This window comes from Gobius niger, assembly GCF_951799975.1.
Source record: "Gobius niger genome assembly, chromosome: 5".
Classification (NCBI taxonomy): domain Eukaryota; kingdom Metazoa; phylum Chordata; class Actinopteri; order Gobiiformes; family Gobiidae; genus Gobius; species Gobius niger.
This window is the reverse complement of record NC_136856.1, coordinates 14985167-15005754: the sequence shown is the minus strand read 5'-3', so window position 1 is coordinate 15005754 and position 20588 is coordinate 14985167. Positions and strand designations below refer to the sequence as shown.

Here is a 20588-nt window from a genome sequence, read left to right as displayed (position 1 = left end):
CTTCTTCTTCTTCTTCTTCTTCTTCTTCTTCTTCTTCTTCTTCTTCTTCTCCTTCTTCCTCTTCTTCTTCTTCTTCTTCTTCTTCTCCTTCTTCTTCTCCTTCTCCTTCTTCTCCTTCTTCTTCTCCTTCTTCTCCTTCTTCTTCTTCTTCTCCTTCTCCTTCTCCTTCTTCTTCTCCTTCTTCTTCTTCTTCTCCTTCTTCTTCCAATACACCAAAACTATCTATCTATCTGCTATATATTTTCAATGTAAAAATAAGGGGAAAGCAGTGAAAGGAGAATTTGTGTGTTTTGTAATTAAGCGAAAGAGGCGGGGTTAGAAAAGTCAAAAGGGGGGGTGCCTCTCGCCCCTCTCTGCTTTTTCTGCCCCGACTGGTCTCCATGGTCCCACACATGCACACACACACACACGCGCGCACACACACTCACCCCACATTAACACAGTGACAAGGGATCTGTCCTGCTATGGCCACTACTACTGTCACCTCCGCCAGCCCCGAGGACTGCACTGTTCCAGCCTCGACAACAGTGGGACCAGCACCGCCAGAAGTCAGTCCGGGACCTGAACCGGAGACGGACCCGGAGCCCAGCGAGGCCCAGAGCGGTGACCCGAAGGAGAGAGATGATGAGGAAGAGGTGGACGCGGACGGGACGCCAGCCGCGGGGCAGGAGAGGGACCCCGACTGGGTGGAGGAGAGGTTCAGGATTGACAGGAAGAAGCTGGAGCACATGCTTTACTGTAAGTAGCATTTCAGTGTCTTCAGTTACTTAAATAATAATTCCTGTTTTCATTTCGGCCTCTCGGTGCCAGGGTTGCCACAACAGAAGTAGATGTTGTGTCAGATATTCTTCCTGACACGACTTTCTGAATTTATCAGGGCTTAGGATTGTCATTAAACTGCACATAACAGTGGATGATGCAATAATCCACATTGAAACATGTAATAATCAAAGAAAATTGTTTGCGTTTCATTCCGTCTTAAAGTTATGAAGTCTAAACTAGGGCAAATCATAGGGTATCCATAACAAAATGTGATTTACAAAGTTAAGTTATAATATAGATGAATGTTTACATTACGCAGACTATTATTGCATAACCTTGAGTCTGGCTTGGCCTCTGAACATCACTGAAACTGACATTTGCTAAACTCAACTTTCATGTGTGCTGTGTGAGGTGACTCATCTTTTTCGTCATCGTCTTTTCTCCAGAGGAAGAGTTTATTTGCTGTCAAATTCTCCAAAACAGGCTGTCACTTGAAACCCCCAGTTTAAAATAATATTGTAATATTTGAATACAGTATTTTAGCAGGGGCAAGAAAGTGAATCATTTTGTAACCAGCCTCTTGCCATTTTATTAATCTAAAGGATGAATTTAACGCACACTTAGCTTTGTACTTTGTTAGGCAACTTAGGAGAACTTCTCAAATAACATAGAGCTGTGGTCACACATCAGCAGTCACAGTATTTTTTACTTTTACTTTACTATGGGCTTTGTATGCAATGTACTTGTATCAAAATTGACTTCTTCCGCCTCTTCACTGTTCTTCTTTCATCTCTCGAACCTCAACCTCAACCCCCCAAGAGCTTTATTACACTGAGACATTTATTTATTTATTTTATTCCATGTTTGTCAAGTGGGGAGGTCTTTGCGTCACTAAATGCCATTGATAGTATTGGCTGTCTTCTGGCTAATTTGTGGTCGCCGGCTCAGACCGCCACCCCTCTCTTCCCCACCCCTCTCTGTTGTCCCGTTCATTCTTCAGGGCTGTCCCGTGTAACCCGGGGCGATGGGTGTTTGGGGGGCTCCTCTCTCGCCCCCTGTAAATGTCACAACACACCAATGGCCTTTTAAAAGCGCCTTATGTTCCCGGCAACCTCTTATTCACGCTTTGAGGAGAAATCCAGCCTAGTCAACATTCAGTGTTGACTTTGTACACGGGCGTCATACTGAACACAGGGAGGAGGTGCACACGGGACAAGGCAACATGACAAATACTGCAAATACTGCGGGGTAAAAGCCATTAGGTACTTACATTAGAAGCATGACGACAACTGATAACTAGGCCATAGAAAGTGTTAATGTTAATGTTTGGTATTCAGCGGTAATTATGTTTGAGTGTAAAAGTTTGTAAAAGTCTGTGGGGAAAAAATCTGTACAAAATTCACATTATTGTATTTTGCCCTTTTCACACAACACAAGTCAAAGGGACTTCACACAAACTCAGTGATGGTAAGTTATGTACTGTTTGTAGCCACATCAGAAGACAAGGGCTGAGTACTGTTAAACGAGACCAGTCTGGTATAGTAAAGAAAATGGTTTAGTTACTACTGGTATCGAAAAAAATAAAAGTATCGAAAGCAGTCACCAAAAGAAATATAACATCTTTATAGTCAAGTGTTGATGCTGTTGGTCGACATTTACAAGAAAAAAACTGAAAGACACGACACAAATTTGTGAAAAGGTTGTGAAAAAATAATTTTAAAAAAGTGAGGAAAAATTTAAAATATTGGGGGGGCGGGAGTAAAAATTGGGGGAAAAGTGGAAAAAGTATGGAAAATTTGAGAAATTTGGGAACAAATATGGAAGATTTTGCTAAAAATGAGGGAAAAATAAGAAAAACATGGAAAAGGAAGTTTCTTGGCTGTTTCACCTCAAATAAATACACATTTTAAATAAATTAAATGGAAGGAAAAGGAATAAATGAACATTATTAATTAGTTTTATGGTTCAATATGACAAATCATTTAGTATAGGTGTCCAACAAAAGTATCGTTCTGGTATCGGTATTGAAAACCATGTATCGTTAAAGGGACTATATAGAGTTTAAAGTGTGTAGTATCTTCCTCCCCCTACATGTTCCAGCCATGTCCTAATGTGTAGAATGAGCTCAGACCTGTTCACCACAACTGCCTCTGAAATCCTGCACTGTCGCTCAAAAAGGTGTTAATTCGGGTCCGAAGTGCCGTCATGCACGAGCTTAATATAGAAGCTGCAGTTACGCCTGAGACCTGAGGTGGCAGTAGTGAGCATAAAAACGACCATCTTGCATCTAGTCCCTTTAAAGTACCGGTATGGAAAAAATGTAACGGTGCCCAGCCTTACAGTAGACAGACACCAGTGCGGCTGTACATCTGCACCAACGGACCCTCCAGTGACCAGTTACTAACCCTCCACTGATGATTCATGACAAGACAGACCTACAGCACAAACTTCAGCTCAAACAAAAGCTGAATACTGTCCTCTGTATAATATAATCTTACACTGAACTCATCCAACTCCAAAACCTTCATTAGAAAAGGCCCACTTCATTGTGTGCTGTATATTAACCTCTTAACCCCCACGTGAACCGAGCACATTTTGTCCAGTTTGGCTTCACCCAAATCTAAAAGCAAAGTAAGTGTCAAAAGAAAGTTATGCTGGAAAAGCAACAATGACACAATTAAAACAGCGACAATGAAATGACAAAAATGACAAAAACACAAAAAAGTGATGAAAAAGCAACAAATTTAACAAGAAAGCCACGAAAGAGCGACCAAAAGGTGACAAAATGCGCTGAAAAAATGACCAAAGGACTAAAAAAAAAATCTCAATTCAGTATCAAAATCCGTAACACACCATCTAGAATATATGAATCTCTTATAATGTAATTGTAGAAAGAGTAAAGCCAGTTCTTATATGGTTTGTATCACTGCTAACAAATGCAAGATTTATGCTAATGTCCTTGGATATGTAACTATACATTTATTTCGCTTCGGTTCCACCTGTGACAGTGTTTCATTGTTTACTTTCATCCATTTTCCTTTATTGATATCTCTCATATTTGTCTTTCAGCTCCAAGGACAGACGGCGCAGAGACAGGCGAGGAGTTTTTCGAGCGAGTGAGTCTTCAGTCTTTCTCCCGCACTGACATTATATTTAATTGTGCAAGTCGGAACAAAAGAGAACTCTCTCTTCCTCCACCTCATCAACACTAATGTCCCCTGGTTAAATGTAGCTTCAAAATCAGGCCGAAACTCCCCCAGCATTTTTCCACAGTCTGTATCCTGTGATTAGTGGCTTTATGGAGGGTGATAATTGCGGCTGATTCAAATGCAAATCAGGCTTTGTATTGAGATCTGTGTGGTGTCTCGTCCTCTTTACACCAGGCTACTGATTGCATGTATGTAACGTCTTTCTCACCCTTTGTCTCCGCTCCTCCAGGTGATGCGAGAGACGGAGACTCAGGTGAAATGGCCTTCCAAGCTGAAGATTGGCGCCAAGTCGAAGAAAGGTGCCAAAACAATCACGTCTTCCGAGTTGTCAATGCTTTCCCGCATGCATTTGTTGTATAGGGGCCCATAATGTAATGCATTACTTTGACACTTGGTGACTGTGACGTGACTCCCGATATCTCAAACTAGATCCGCACGTAAAAGTGGAGGGGAAAAGAGACAGCGTTTTGGAAGCAAAGAAGATGATTTTGGAGGTTCTTGAAACCAGGGTAAGCTGCTTGTAGTGTATGTACTGTACAGTATATCTAGCATCTAATCTAAACATGTAAATATGGAGCATTTTAGTTTCTCAATCTTAGTAACAAGTAAATCATTTCATCATTGCCAGGATTGAGACTAGCACAATGAGTATATGTTGGTCCTTAGTTGGAGTATGGATGATTTTTGCGTGTTGGGTCATCTTATATTGAGAATGCTAATTAAATTCATACAGGAAAAAGACATTTCATGAGTTCTCTGACAAATAAATGCAAGATTCATTACATATTATTGGCTAAAGTCCGTTGTAGAAGTCCAATAAACACACACAGATAATAAATATTAGTCAATGGATTATTATTACATTCATTTCCATACTGTGTGACCAGTATTAACATCAGTAATATCACTTTAAATGCTTTTACAAACATTTTGATGTTTTTTTCATTCCTTATCATAGCTTTCATATGTAAGTGCTTCATGAATAAGTTAAATCAAATAGAAACTGAGACACATATTGAAATCCAGGTGAACAAGGTGACGCTGAAGATGGATGTGGCGTACACAGAGCACTCCCATGTGATCGGGAAAGGAGGAGGGAACATTAAAAAGGTCATGGAGGTCGCGTCTTGTCACATCCACTTTCCAGATTCAAATCGGCACAACGCGTCCGGAGAGAAGAGCAACCAGGTAACATGATCCAACTCAGATATGGACAGAATTTCATATCTCGATATGCATGCCAGATATCTCGATATCGATATGATAACGATATATCTTTCAGCATTTAAATTATTTATACTTTTGCAAAATAACATAGAGCTACTTATGCTTTTAAGATACTTTTAGAAACTTAATAGCACAGCCAGTCAACTTAAACAACAAAATCCTCTCAATACGAGCAATACTTCAAAGTGTTGTTCAAGTTATTACAATTGTAGTATTATCTACCGTGTGCCACACTTCAATAAGGTCAGATTGAAGAACTCCTTTGTTCATCAGTCCATCCTGAAACTAAATGAGGAGCTTAAGTCACAAATCAAAGTGTGTTATGACGAGTGGACAATTGTTTATAATGTCTTTGTGAATTGTCTATCTATCTATCTATCTATCTATCTATCTATCTATCTATCTATCTATCTATCTATCTATCTATCTATCTATCTATCTATCTATCTATCTATCTATCTATCTATCTATCTATCTATCTATCTATCTATCTATCTATCTATCTATCTATCTATCTACCTACCTACCTACCTACCTACCTACCTACCTACCTACCTACCTACCTACCTACCTACCTACCTACCTACCTATCATCAAGCACACTGAATGTGCAAATATTGGAGAGCTAAACAGGTGAAGAGGTGGCGACTTCTGCGCTATACAAAATTAAATGTGGAATTTTTAAGAGCCAAAAATTAATCTTACTTCTGAGTATCTGACTTCAACGCAACACTATAGGAATGAACAAAGGGGAGTACTTTCTTAATCCATTCTTTGTTATGTAATTTTAAAGCCTTAATTTCTAGCCTGTGTTGATTTACTTACAGGTGTCTATTGCTGGACCTATAGAAGGGGTGGAAGAGGCCCGTAAAAGGATTCGAGTAAGTTGCCCATGTAGGATTTCCATAGACACAACACGACCAGATATATTTCTTTGTTCTGAAAACTCCATTTCTCGACTGCTGACAGCGCAAAGATCAATACAGTGATTAATAGAGTTTACGAACAAACCAAGGCAGCTGCATTTGTCAAAAAGCCACCCCTTGTCAAGCCATATTTTCCTTTATTTTCCTCTCCTCTCTTTGTAACGCTGTGTAAATCTGGTGCTACAGGACCTGCAGCCACTGGCCCTGACTTTTGACCTCCCCGGGAGCTTGGCGCCCCAGACGTTGCCCGACGCCAGTTCCCCACTTGTCCAGCAGGTGGTGCAGTCTCTTGGCGTGAGCGTGAGCTTCAGGACAGCACAGCCTCAGACACAGGCCGCTTTCTATGGGAGCTGCTGCACGGTCTGGGGGCTGCACGGGAACGCAGCAAATGTCAGGGTCGGTATAAGATGTGTTTTAGAAATATAGCTCTTTACATTCTTCCAAATTTTACTTGTAGAGGTTCCAGCTTCCACATAGTTCATTGTCAATAAGTTGAGTTTGCGGTGCTGTTTTCTTTTTTGTAAACATTAGATTTTAATATTGTAAAAATGTAATGGAAACAGTCTAAAATCAGTTGTAGAAACGTGGCAACAATGGCAAACATACAGTACAGTATAGTTTGAAGAGAATGTTATGGCTGTTGCAAAAAAAAATTCATTAACACAATCCAGTCACGGTGGTAGTATTAACATCTGAACTAAGTGCATTTTCTCCAGTTCAGCTTTACCCAAATCTAAAGGTTGATTCATTTGAAAGCTAAGACCTACAAAACTTATCTAAACTGATCTTTTTCATTGCGTTTTTGTCACATTTTCGTCACTTTTTGGTTATGTTTTTGTGATTTTGTATCATCCTTGTTTTCGTCTCATTTCTGATGCTATTTTGACACTTTTTTTTCATCATTTTTTTGTCCCTTTTCTGTTGCTCTTGTTGCTTTTGTTGCTTTTGGGGCTTTTTTGCTCCATTTTCGTCACATATTTTCTTCACTTTCGCATCCCGCGGGAGGTGTTCCAGGCATGCCCTAGTGGGACAAAGCCTCGTGGAAGGCCCAGGACACGCTGGTGGGACTATGTCTCCGAGCTGGCCTGGTGTCGCCTCGGGATCCCCCCAGAACAGCTGGAGGAGGTGTGTGTGGATCGGGAAGTTTGGGCATCTCTGCTGAGACTGCTGCTCCCGCAACACGGCCCCGGATAAAGCAGAAGAAAATGGATGGATTGATTTTCTTTTTTTGTTTTTGAGACTGTTTCATCCTCGTTTTCGTCTCATTTTTTTTGCTATTTGGACACTTTTTTTTTCAAGCAAGAAGCTTTTAGATTTGGGTAAAGCCCAAACTAGAGTAAATGTGCTTGGTTTAGGTGGTGGTTAAGAGGTATTTGTCATTTGCTCTAGTGAGTCACAGGATGATTTTGAGTGGGTTTAAGGCGTTTGCCAAATACGACTGTTGATAAATTGTTGATTGTTTCATCAACACTTATATTGTACACTGAATCAGGTCCAGACTTATTCATATTTATATTGGAAACTGAAATTATTTTTATTTTTATTTATTATTGTGGTTGGTTGTAGCTGAATTTGATGATTAAAACACAATGAAGTTCCTACACAGCAGCATATAGATTAAACTGCCTTAAACAGTGTATTATTGTCCAACAGAAAGCCACCTGTATCCTCATGGAGCTATTGTTGGGGTCTGAGGCAGCGGCCGGGATGGTGAGCACTCAGCTGGACGTGACCTCGCAGCAGCACCTCTTCCTGTTGGGGCAGAACGGAGCGCACTTTCTCAGCGTCATGCACCAAACCCAAACTCAGATCATTTTACCGGACCTCAGCGCGCCTCAGAGTCCCCCCACTCTGCTGATCCAGGGCAGTCCTGAAGGGGTGTGCCTGGCTCGCCAACAGCTCATGGTAAGGTTGACGACTTTATACCAAACAGACTTAGATCATGACTGCGCTGGATACATATTAGGCAGTACGTACACTTTTGCTTCCAGAGATATTGTCTAAAATCCAGGAAAAATTGACAGTTATTTAGGTCGTTATTGTGACAACCAGAAGAATTGGTCAGAACATCTTTGAAACTGTAGCTGTGCAAGAGGTATTTCCTGTGTGTAGGTTGCATGTTCTCCCTGTGTCTGAAAGGGCTTCCTATGGGCACATTGGTTTCTCCCTTCAATCCAAAATGCACAATCATTTCCCAGCATAGCAAGCCTGATCAAGATCCTGGCTCAACATCTGGAGACTGGGCCCCTGTTGATGCACTGCTGTCGCCTACTGTGCCTGAAAGGTTGCCCCGAGGCACTGGGTAAATAAAGGAGAGGTCAAATTTCCCAACAGGGACAATAAAATCCGCAAACTGTGGGGCTGAATCCTGAAATGCCTTTGATTAAGAGTGGTTTCACAGTGATGCTCTAATGAATTTGGATCTTAGTCATATTGTTTTGGCTGAACCTATTTTATTCGATTTCCAAAGCCTTCATTTTCTTAGACTAATCTGTGCGCTGATGTCTAGGACTGCCTGCCCGTGTGTTTGATGTTCGACATGCGTGAGGACGGCGAGGCAGATCCCTGTAAACTGGCTCAGATGATGCAAAACCTGGGAGTCTTCATTAGCGTCAAGCCCAAAGTCAAACAAACCAGCAAGGTATCAATTATCCATGCAGTGCACTTCTATCAATGTCATGTTGCTATTTGACATGCCTGTTGTGTTTAGGTTGCTATGTAGACCACTTTCACTTTGATCGCAGCAATATTTCTCAAAGTACATTGTATTTTAAATTATTCTCTTCGCTATCTATGCAGAAAAAAAAATAAGTATAGTTGATTTTATAAACTTGTCTAACTAAGTAACTCATGCCCCTAGAGGCCATAAGCGCCACTGCAGGTGTCGTAGTGTCATGTAGCGTTTTTTTTACTCATTAATTGTCCGTGAGAGTAAATGACTTGCCGGCTAAAGAAAGACTTGACTTGACAAAAGCTTGACCCCATGACCAATTGGCTTGGACTTGCTTGGGACTTGGACCTTCACGACTCCCACCTCTGGTAAATACTGCTAAAGTGGCGCTAGCTCACAGTTAGCTTTGCCCGTTAGCCTGTTATTTTCTTCTTCGTGATTTTATTAGTGTGTATTGCGCCTCCGACCCGGAGCAGGGAAAGTTGCAAGGGTGGTTTTCTGGCCAGAGACACCAGGGGGAGATAAAAGACCCCCCCCCAATCATCAGTTATTTAGTTCTTCTTTAAGCTTTATTTATTTGTTATTGTGTTATATTTTGAAATAAATGATTGAGGCAACTGCTCCCAATTCCTTGTTGCTCTAAACTGAGGCTTTAAATGTGCGTTTCATAGTCGGTGGTTGTGAAAGGTTTGGAGAAGAACATCTCTTGTCTTTATGAGGCGCGGCGTCTCCTCCTCGGCCTGGATTCTTGCGACAGCGCCAAAGTAACTGACGTGACCCCTGACCCCGTCACGTCCGGCAGTGGACTCACCCACTACTGGCTCAACATGTTACTGCAGCAGCTGAGAATCTCCGAGCAGGGTGAGCCTTCGACAGCTCTGAGTAAAAGGCAAACATTCCACGCATTACTTAAAGAGGGGGTATTATGCTTTTTTCAATCACATAGCACCAGTCTATATCACACTACAACGATGACGAAACCTTCTGTTGGTCTGTAAATGCAGTAAATTAGAATAACTGCCTTGTATAAAATTGCTCTCTCAAAATGGCTGTAACGAATGTCTTGAAATAGGCCTCTGTCTCTTTAAGAACCTCTGACCCTTTCCGACACGCCCCCTCCACACACTGTCTGTGGCATCAGTGGGGAGGGGGTTCTGCTGAGGAGCAGTGGTTGGTTACTCGGCTGGTGACGAAAGCTCGGAGGCGTCTCCAGGAGGTGGGGGCGTTCCTAGGAGGACTCAGGCAAACCTATCCCTAAAATGGCCGCCATCAGAGTTTTTACAGATTACTCAAAAATATGTGAATGTGCCAAGGCAACACTTCAGGCATGTTTTTAATGAGGGAATGACATAATAACAAGATGTAAAGCTTGAAAAAGTCGATTTTGCATAATACCCCCCCTTTAAATGGATCTTCAGGGGTTCTAAGGGGTTCTAAGCATCAGTCGCATATTTTTTTTATTTTATTTTATGGTTTATTTGGTAGGGACAGTGCAAGTTAATGAACAAGCCACACCGGATTGTAGCCTTAGGCTAATTTTCATCCGTTGTCCCCCATGCGCACTCTCAAACACACTCTCATACATCCTGGCCTATTGTACATGTTTTTAGTGGTAGGGGAAAACCGGAGTACCCGGAGGAAACCTACGCAGACACGGGGAGAACATGCAAACTCCACACAGAAAGGCCCCGTCCTTGGTGGGAATTGAACCCGGACCTTCTAGCTGTGAAGCACAAGCACTAACCACTGTGCTACCGTGCCGTCATTGTTTTCATAGTTCCAACATGCTTTTGAAGGGCGCACATTAATGGCATAACTACACAGAGCACTCTAAGAAATGATTCAGATTCAGCACATAAAATCCTAAAATTATACAATGTAGCACTAACCAACACCAGCTGAGAAATGGTTTTAAATTATTTAGAAAAGTAGATTCAGGCAAAAAAAGGGTCTAAAGCTGGAGAATATGAGGAAAAAAAGCAATAATTAATAACTGTTTTTAAATATGGTTTAAAGTTATGTCCTATTTTTTTAATATCTTAGGTAAACTGACTATTTATTGTCTTGTTTTGTGAACCTGTTGTACTGTATATTGTACATACAGGGAAATACATACACTTAAATAAGGGTTAACCTCGTACCACCCGCTGTAACCAAGCACATTTTCTCCAATTCGGCTTTACCCAAATCTTAAAGCTTCTCTACAGGAGACTACAGCTTATAGGCCAGTGTCACGCCTCATTTGAAAGCAAAGGATCGTTACTTTTTTGTCGCGTTGTCACATTTTGTAAGTGTATTTGTTGCGTTTTCGTAGATTTTTTGTTGCATTTTGGTCACTTTTTCAGCGCATTTTTGTCACCCTCTTTGTTGTTGATTTTTTGTTGCTTTTTCATCACTCTTTTGTCGCTCGTTTGCCGTGTTTTTGTCACATTTTATAAGTGCTTTTGTTGTCTTTTTTAATGCATTTGTCACTTTTTTTGTCGCTAATCCATCACACTTTAGTCGTGCGTTTTTATCGCTCTTTTTTATTCCAGCACGTTTTTGTCGCCTGTTTGCATTTGTTTGCTTTCCGATTTGGGTCAAGCCAAACTTTGGCCGCGCTCGGGGTTGAGAGGTTGAATCAAGTTCAGTGCATTCTGTCCAGTGTCTGTGTCACAGGTTTGAGGTTATTGTGATTTGTGTTATTGCATTAATGGGGATGAACGTATGTGCAAATATGTGTAACCTATAATAAAGCAAGAAATAAGAAAGTAGTCTACATTCTATTAAAACAATACAATAATTAAGAGGTAAGAGTTCCATTAAAAGGTTAATACCAAGGGACTTGGGTGGTCACGTCCTTCCCGGGTCGATAATTGCTACACGTCCCGTCACGCTCCCCAACCTGAGCACAGAATAGAGCAGAGGCCAGTGCACAGTCCAACAGAGCATTCTCACAGCCAAGTCCGGTGGTTAAAATGCAGGAGCACCTTTGCTTATTCAGCTACTTATGGGCGAGGCAGGTTAAAGGGGGGGTATTATGCAAAATCGACTTTTTCAAGCTTTACGTCATGTTATTATGTCATTCCCTTCATGCCTGAAGTGTTGCCTTGGCACATTCACGTATTTTTGAGTAATCTGTAAAAACTCTGATGGCGGCCATTTTAGGGATAGGTTTGCCTGAGTCCTCCTAGGAACGCCCCCACCTCCTGGAGACGCCTCCGAGCTTTCGTCACCAGCCGAGTAACCAACCACTGCTCCTCAGCAGAACCCCCTCCCCGCTGATGCCACAGACAGCGTGTGGAGGGGGCGTGTCGGAAAAAGTTAGAGGTTCTTAAAGAGACAGAGGCCTATTTCAAGACATTCAGTACAGCCATTTTGAAAGAGCAATTTTATACAAGGCAGTTATTTTAATGTACTGCATTTACAGACCAACAGAAGGTTTCGTCATCATTGTAGTGTGCTATAGACTGGTGCTATGTGATTGAAAAAAGCATAATACCCCCTCTTTAAATTAAAATGCACGCACAAAACAAACAGTACATGTAATGCAAAATAAATGACAAAAAGCAACACAATAGAAAAAAGGTAAACCATCCCGCCAGCATCTGTGACATCTGCCCCATCTGCCCCATCAACAGACACTGTGGCCACTGCTAAGACTCGCCCCTCACCTCCTCCAGGCCTCAGTCCTCACTCTGATGACGGGAGGAGCGCGCTGAAAGGAACAGAAAGCCGGCCACTGGAGAAGGTAACTACATTTTCTACATCTGTTACTGAGTATTTGTAATCACTTACAATTGCAAGTAAGCAGTTTTCTACTTTATTCAGATACTAGAAAATGAGGATCAGTCTGGCCAATCAGACGAGGATGATCTTCAGGACACATCACCTGAAATCTGTGACACGCTAAACACCAACGGCATAAATACGCGAGTGGGCTTTCTGTCTCGACGGGGGAGCCTCCCAACTCCTGATATCAACAGGATTTATTGCCGGGGAAGACGCCATTCGACGGGACAGGCCCTCTCATATAGGTGAGCGTTTAGAGCACTTACACTTGATTTAGCGCTGGTCGGTATCGCAGTTCACAGATTCATGGCGCCTTACAGGAAACATATCACTCCAGCTGTTGTACCTACTTTTTCCTCGTCATTTGTTTCCTCTATGGTTTTTAAGACTTGTATCGTTCAGCTTCACCATATGATGAATTCACATAGAGCTACTACGACCGTATGTGCCAGATCCATCCACTTACTGCAAACCTAGAAAACTGAGCAAGAGGCAAATGTTTCTGCTGACTCTTTTATTTCCTGAATCTGAAGAAAATCTCTCGTATCGTACATTAATTATTGGCCTTTGTACAGTCAATTATGTTTCTGTGTTCATTTTACACTACACAAGGATGACCTAGCAAGATGAACTCTACATTGTGCATTCTGTATATTTTTTTGTTGAATGCACTAGATTTCTAAGCAGTGCAGAAGATGGAGGGCGGAGGAACAGCCTGAGAGGGGACCATGCTGACTCATTCAGCTCCGAGGTGAGAGATATTCACAATAACATGACTCTTGATTCAATTATAAGAGTCGACGTGACGTTTAATTATATATATATATATATTTTTCAAACTTAGAAGGCAAAACATGTATATACGTTTTCCTAGTACTTTTCTTGTGAAAGAGAAGATGGTAACTGTAATAGTAATAGTAATAGACATACAATAGTGGGTGTTGTAGTAACAGCCACATTATTCTGATTACAGTAAAAGTACAGAATTGTAGCAGCAGTGAGAAGAAGAAATCCAGTAAAAAGTATTGGGATAAGCTGGGCTTTTTTGTTATGTTAATATTTTGATGACTTTATTGTCACCAAGGAGGATGCATTTTGGCTATGAATAAACAGAATGTTCATTGTTTCAAAAGTTTGTCTTGGTGTTTGTTGGTTGCGCTTATGTCGTCCCCTGTCACTTGAGCAAGCGCAGCATTGAATATTAATATGTTTGTTGCAATAGCAGACTTTCTACCTTTGTGCCTCCTGCAATTTTATTTCCTCCAACATTTTCATGCATTATTTACCTGTGTGGTTCCTGTTTGCTCTGTGTGCAGGACTTTGACTACGAGAAGAAGAAACTGCTGGCGACCAGAGGTTTGTCGTCCTAAATGTTTTATCTTCCTGCATTAAGCCAATTTCCTCCTGGAGGGCCCAGAGGACTGAGACGGCATCACATCAGTAGTTTATCTACATTGGACCTGGCCTCCAGAGCTTTGTCTATAGTCACACTGAGATAACACAAAGCCATTCTACTGCGGCTGGAAACATACCTTTAAACACATTTCTTCTTGGTATATACAGTAAGCAGCGGTTCCCACCCATGGGCTGGTTAGTGAGGCTACATTTGGAACAATGTGCTAGAGATAAAAAAATACAAAATGAACTGAGTCCTTCTCTGGCTAGTTCATTCTGTGTGCCCCTGGGCAAGGCACTTCACCCATGTTGAGTTCATGAATGTGGTGTGTGATCGGTTGTGCTTGCAGGAGCGGATGGTGCAGAGCTTCATATGAAGTGGGGCGTGAAAGCATGATGACTACAGTGTTGCGTTTTGAGAGACATGTCAGGCTTACAGAGCGCGATACAGATGTGAGGCTTCTCATTTGTTATCAGAAGTATTAGCACTGCTGGAACTATTGTTACAGTATTGATTCCAAGTAACAGGGAATTTGGAACAGATAAAAAACACAATATTCACTTTACTGAAAAATGTCACCAAATGACTGTTGGTTATGTGCCGATGATGGAGAGACCTGTAATTTCATAAAAGAGGCTTTGCATGAACTTATTTCTGCCAAAACAACTGATGAAGTGGGCTGTTATGGTCCGGGCGGTGCCAAAGTTTTAACAGAGTAGCGCTGGCACTGGCTGCTCACACACAGACACAGGTGGGACTGCACACACTTACACAACGAGGCCTCATTCATCACTCCGAATGAGCGATACCGGGATGATTTGCAGCCAAATGCTACTCTATTCCCTCAGTGTTGTTTTATGAGATTATGAATTAGCAGTTTGAATGGGCCATCTGCCTCACAGCCATCAAGACCCCCATATGCTAGTATATGAATAGGGCTCCCAGTACAAGTATACCGCAAATGTCTGCCTTCCAGCGATAGATGCTGTTGCGATCTGGTGTGTGGTGGTGTTTTTATTTATTTATTTTTTTATGGCACATTTGCACACGTTTCCTGATCCCGCTCGCTGTTGAAGTCACTTGTTTGTCGCCGGGTTTGAGTTTTATTACTGTGTCGTACTCAGGAGAGGAGATGAAGAGCTGTTTGTGATTCATTATTTAACACCAAACATTTCGGGCCGTCACAGTGCTGCGGAAAACCTGCCGTGCATTTTTATGAAGCTCGGAGTTGTGAGACACTGAATTGCATATGTGTGTTTGAAGTTTTGCTTTGTCATTTACGCACTGTCATTGGTACTATCTGTGCCATTCTGACTTTGTGAGATGTGCGTTGTTTCATAAAGTACAGGCTCCTACTTATATAGATAGCAACAGTAAGAATAACATGAAAGGTGAAGTGAATACTAATGATATTTACGTTTAAGGAGCAGAATCCGATCCTGAGCTAGGTTCATGGTCAGGACCAATGGCCGCTGGCTGCCCTGCTTTTTGACAATGACACTGGGGGCCGCCATTGCTCCGCCATTGCTCCGCCATTGCTCCGCCATTGCTCCGCCATTGCTGTAGTACCTCCATATCGCCACTAGGCCCCCATTGAAAAGCATTGGAGTTTAGACACCTTTAAAACAACTTTAACACCTGGTTTCCATTTTTTCAACACTAGACTAGGCTAGATATTTCTCCTGTGATAACGCTGGGTTAGTCACAATTAAAGAAACCAGGCTGGTTTTCGTAAGAAGAATTTTTGAAATCTCGTTCTTAATGAGGGTTGGACTGTTAGCATTGGAGCTGCGCAAGCTACACGTCACGCAAGGGCCGAGCGTACAGTGAAAATCCCGCCCTTATGTCCTTTTTCGGAACATGCTTCGTCAGAGCTGGGGAGGGGGAGTCTGTAAATCAGCCATGACTTCCCCCATGTGGTCATTATGGTAAACGGGGAGGAGTGAGGAGAAGCTGTCCATTTATATATACAGTCAATGGTCAGGACTACCAAGAGAAAGGATTAACCTGTATATTCAGCCCATCTTAAAAGCTCATAAACATTTGCCCCCCACCTGCTGATGTCATAAGGTGGAGGTCATCTGTGTTTCTATAGCCCAGACAAAAAGCTTTCTGTAATTGTTTTAACTTTATTTTAGGGAGTAGCAATGTGAAGACGTCCTTAAGTACTTAAAAAGCCAGATTTGGTCTTACATAACCATAATATAGAAGTGTTGCCATGTTTTGTGTCCTGTGTGTGTGCCCAGCTATGCAGAGAAAGCCACTGGTGTCTGAAGTACGGACTCCGACTGATACTTGGAGTGGCCTTGGTTTCTCAAAGTCAATGCCGGCTGAAGCCATCAAAGAGCTGCGCAACGTCAGTCGGCGCAGCTACAAACCCTATCTCAGCACCAACCAGCAGGTACTGACGACCATCGTGTCAGAAACACTTTGATACCTATAAATTCCTCTGTGAACTTTGTTTTTCAATGTTTTTATGTGTTGTCTGGCAATAAAGCCTCGCTCCCTGTTGCGGCCAAATAGCATAGTCTCGTTTAGCGCTACTGCCCCCTAACAGTTTGAAACATTTATCTCACTGTGTGGTAAGCACTGCCAATTTGTTGGCTCAATTACCAAGTGGCTGATACCGCCGCGGTCAACAGAGCTATTTGTGTTTTACCTAACCTAACTCTTTTAAAACTGCGGCTCTGCAAGGGAGCAATAAACAAACAGGGACCTTAATAAGAGCAGGAAACACTGGTGAAACTTCAATTTCCTTTGGAGGCACAAACAGCCGGGGATCGCTTTGTGCTGTGCATGGTTAATGGGCAGGCTCCTACCTTTATAGATCTGGCAATGGAAATAAGGTTGGCTTGGTTTATTGTGCAAATTTTTCAGCCGGGTTTTCAGGCATCTATAAACAAAGGAAAGGTGTATCAATACAAAATACACTTGTTACAGAAATGTATAAACATAATGGTGACTGGGCTTGACTCCATAGTGCATTTCTCAAGAGCCTTTTCTTGTCGGGTATGTTGTAAAAGCTGCATTTTGTGAAAAAACAAACAAATCCAAAACAAACAAGCTCTGTGGTATTTGCATCTGATTATGAAACATGTTTATTAGTCGTGAACCTAAGATTATGCTGATACAGTGGGATTTTTTTGTGTTATGACTTTAAACTTCATACTGGGTGAGAAGATGTGCAACATTACAGGTGAAACTCGGAAAATGAGAATTTTGTTAAAAAGTGCATTCATTTCTGTTTTTCTACTTAAACGGTGAAACTAATATATGATAGACTCATCACGTGCAAAGTGAGATATGTATAGCCTTGATTATTATAGCTCAGCTTGTAAAAAACCCAAATTCAAAATCTCACAAAATTAGAATATTTTGAAAATGGACTGTAAGCCATAATCATCAAAATCATAACAAATTAAAGCTTGACATATGACTGAGAGTAAATACTACGCTGACAGAAAAGACAAAGGGAGGGAGGGATATTGTACATCGAGTTACGCAATGGAGATATTTTTTTTCACTCAAACTTGGCTGTAAATGCTACTAAAGTGGCACTAGCCCACAGTTAGCTTTGCCCGTTAGCCTGTTAGCTTCTTCTTCGTGATTCTATTAGTGTGTATTGCGCCTCCGACCTGGTGCAGGGAAGTTGCAATTGTGGATTTCTGGCCAGAGACACCAGGGGGAGATGAAAGACCCCCCCAATCATCCCATTAACACTTGTATTACCCCCAGAGGGACTACGAAAAGGATTTATTAAGGTAAACAAGTTACTCACTTCTTCTTCTAAGTTGAATTACACAAATAGACAAACTTTTGAACAATATTCAGAGTTTCACCTGTACATTTGTGCACTTTAATACCTGTCTGAACTTGGCTTCTAATAGGTTTAAAAATAGACTGTGATATTATACTGTGCCCTTTTAATGTGGCAGATGAGAAGTGACAGATACAAGGTTCTCATGCCACAGTTATTCCCCGTATTAAACTTTAAAGGTTCTTTTTGTCAATGCTTTTTAGTCATGGGCTGCACAGATGAACAGAGCGTCCAACGGCAGCGACTGTGAAAACTGGAGAGAGAGGCACGGCTCGTCCTCCTCGTCCTCGTCCCCTTCCTCTCCTCCCTCCACCCTCCCCTCCGCCTCTGCCTTCCCAGCGTTTACATCCTCCGGGAGCAGAGGCAGGAGTGACAAAACCTGTGAGTTACAATTAGCATTTTTGCGCCTCTATTCTGCTTATATTTAACTAGCTACTTGACTATTGTCTCTGTCTTGTCCCTGGTCATATTCCCGTGTGCAGCGGACACTTTCCCCTGCAGCAGTAGTTACTTCGAAGGGGTGAGCTCTTCGCGGCGGGCCTCGACCTGCAGCCAGAGAAGCCCCTCTCCTCAGATTTGCGATGACCTCCCGGAGCTGCTCAGCCAACTGGGCCTGCTCAAATACATCGACGTGTTTGAAGAACAAGAGGTGAAGCTCAGCCTGAGTTCAGTTGTGCTTGACTGGTCTCTCTGCCTGTCTGTCAGTCTCTATCTCTCTCTGTCTGTTTATCTTTTTAAATTGTCTTTCTTTTTTTTGGCTTATCCATCAGAACATGAAAAGTGAAATGAATACTAATGATATTTAGGTTCAAGGTGCAGTGAGGTAACATTACAGTATACTCAGAATTGTAATCCAAATATTACCTGTTTCTTAGTAAAGTAGAGGTTTAGGTCCCTGTCAGTTTAAATGTTGGTCTTTAATGACGCTGAGCCATTGTCCTGACCTGTATCCAGATCGACTACCAGACGTTCCTCACTCTCTCCGACGATGACCTCAAAGAAGTGGGCGTCTCTACCTTCGGAGCCCGGCGCAAAATGCTACTGGCCATTTCAGGTGCGAACAGTCATGTCTTTCGCTTCTGTTTCTGGCATTGCAACCAGACCTTATTAAAGCAAATCCTCTCTCGATCATCTCTAGACCTCAACAGGAGCAAGAGGAGGCTGTCCGATGCGTCTAGTGTGAAGTCTGGGTATCTGGAAGGAGGCGCCAGCGGCCGGCTTCCACGGATCATGGATGTAGACGCCGCAGCTCAGAGCAACCGCTGGTGATGGCAACTAATGATAGCCGCTAAGATTTGCCTTAAATGATGAAAATAAAGTAAAAGTATACAGGTCAGTATACAAAACCGAGTGCCTTTCGCAACAGCTGTGCCAAAGCTAAGACAAGGAGGTCCTCAGCGTTAAGCCTCTGATACATGAAAGAAACTACTGGAAACTCACTGATGAAGATATTTTTATTACGTTATTTTGGATTCAAAGTCCATATTAACACATCTTTTATGCAATTGTAAATAGAGATTATGATAATTACGTGCTTGTTAGTTACGGTAAATAAATTCTTGCCATTACTTTAAGATTTCTTGTTTTTTTTCTTTGAGTGGCTGTGAGGTGACCACAAGGGGGCACTGCTGTCACACACTCTAGTAGGCAACTCTGGTCATTTGTATTGCTTAAGATATTGGATAATTTGGAGAATGATACATATGGCTGGAGTTGCATAGCAGTTTAGTCTGAGTAGCTCAGGTATAGAGTGTGCACAGTGTGACGGCTGAAAAACACATAAGAAAGCCTGAAAAGGTGGATGTATTGCCTCTGTCGGCTCTGCCGGTGGTGACACTTCCTCTAATGTGGCCCGGTCTCGGCTGACTGCTCAAGTGAAAGTTTCCATTTAATTTATCAGAGTTGCTTTCGTGCGGCTGCTGCAAGTGCTCGTGGTCTGTTTCCTGTTTAATTTATTTCACAGAGAGGACTACACCTACCAATTTAGCCCTATCGCTGAAGCCCCCGCCGGTGGAGTCTATTCACAGTCACATGATCCCCCTTGAAATGTGTGAATGTGGAAAACCAGAGGTGTTGTTGGGTATATAGCAATGGAGTGGATGATGCTTTGAAATCAAAAGCACTCGAGGGGTAGAGGTTGGATGTGGTTATGCCGCATGCACTGGCTGGATGTCAACACAGAGAGAGTGTGCGAAGTGGTGGGCTGTGACAGATTAGTGAGAGATGATCCCTGCTTATTACAATGTGTCTGCCAATTACATAGGCGAAATCGAGACCAGTGATCCCCCCCCAAATCTGGTCCTCGGGCTGCCCTCCAGTGACGCTGTGAGACGCAATCTCTGTGGGCAATAGTTAACTGCACGCCCCCTGTGGTTGTTGTGGAAAGCTGATATGAAAGAACTTGCTGAAAGTTACCTGACATAACCTGCAGCGCTTCAGACCTGAGGACTGTGGAGGACCACTTCAGCCGCTCACTTGTCTGTGGAGCAGTTAGCTGAAGCATAGTCAGGTGGAAGTTTGTGGCTCTGATGAACTATTTTGCGAAATGTAAAACGTTTATAAGTGGGGTGCTGAAACATAAGGGGAGACACTGCAGGCTAGTCACAGTTTCTCATAAATTTAGATGAGAAATTGTAACTCCAAGGGCCATTTTCTCAAAATACATTTTTCCCACATTGTGGTGACGAGATCTGGACTTAGAAGCATCTACAGACACCAAAAACAAACCGTTTTCAGTTATTTTTAGCTTTGAAAACCAAGCAACAAGGTGACATTAGATTTTTTAAATCTTTTTTTTTGGAGTAATGAC

At 42.2% G+C, this 20588-nt stretch overlaps 1 protein-coding gene across 2 annotated transcripts; it reads left to right on the top strand.

The window, feature by feature from the left end:
- The first annotated feature begins 364 nt into the window (after positions 1-364).
- On the top strand, positions 365-19087 carry bicc2 (bicaudal C homolog 2). 2 transcript variants are annotated; one of them, XM_079557429.1, is made up of 19 exons: positions 365-738; positions 3832-3878; positions 4201-4270; positions 4401-4480; positions 4998-5159; positions 6026-6079; positions 6311-6520; positions 7778-8029; positions 8634-8765; positions 9467-9656; positions 12458-12525; positions 12606-12811; positions 13242-13317; positions 13883-13922; positions 16209-16363; positions 17983-18160; positions 18262-18428; positions 18734-18833; positions 18918-19087. In XM_079557429.1, exons 1-19 carry the CDS (start codon positions 465-467, stop codon positions 19046-19048), a joined length of 2592 nt encoding a protein of 863 aa, XP_079413555.1. In that variant the 5' UTR covers positions 365-464; the 3' UTR covers positions 19049-19087. The 2 variants fall into 2 exon arrangements, with proteins under 2 accessions (XP_079413555.1, XP_079413554.1); XM_079557428.1 differs by having other exon boundaries at positions 366-738; positions 12416-12525.
- Positions 19088-20588: the final 1501 nt, after the last annotated feature.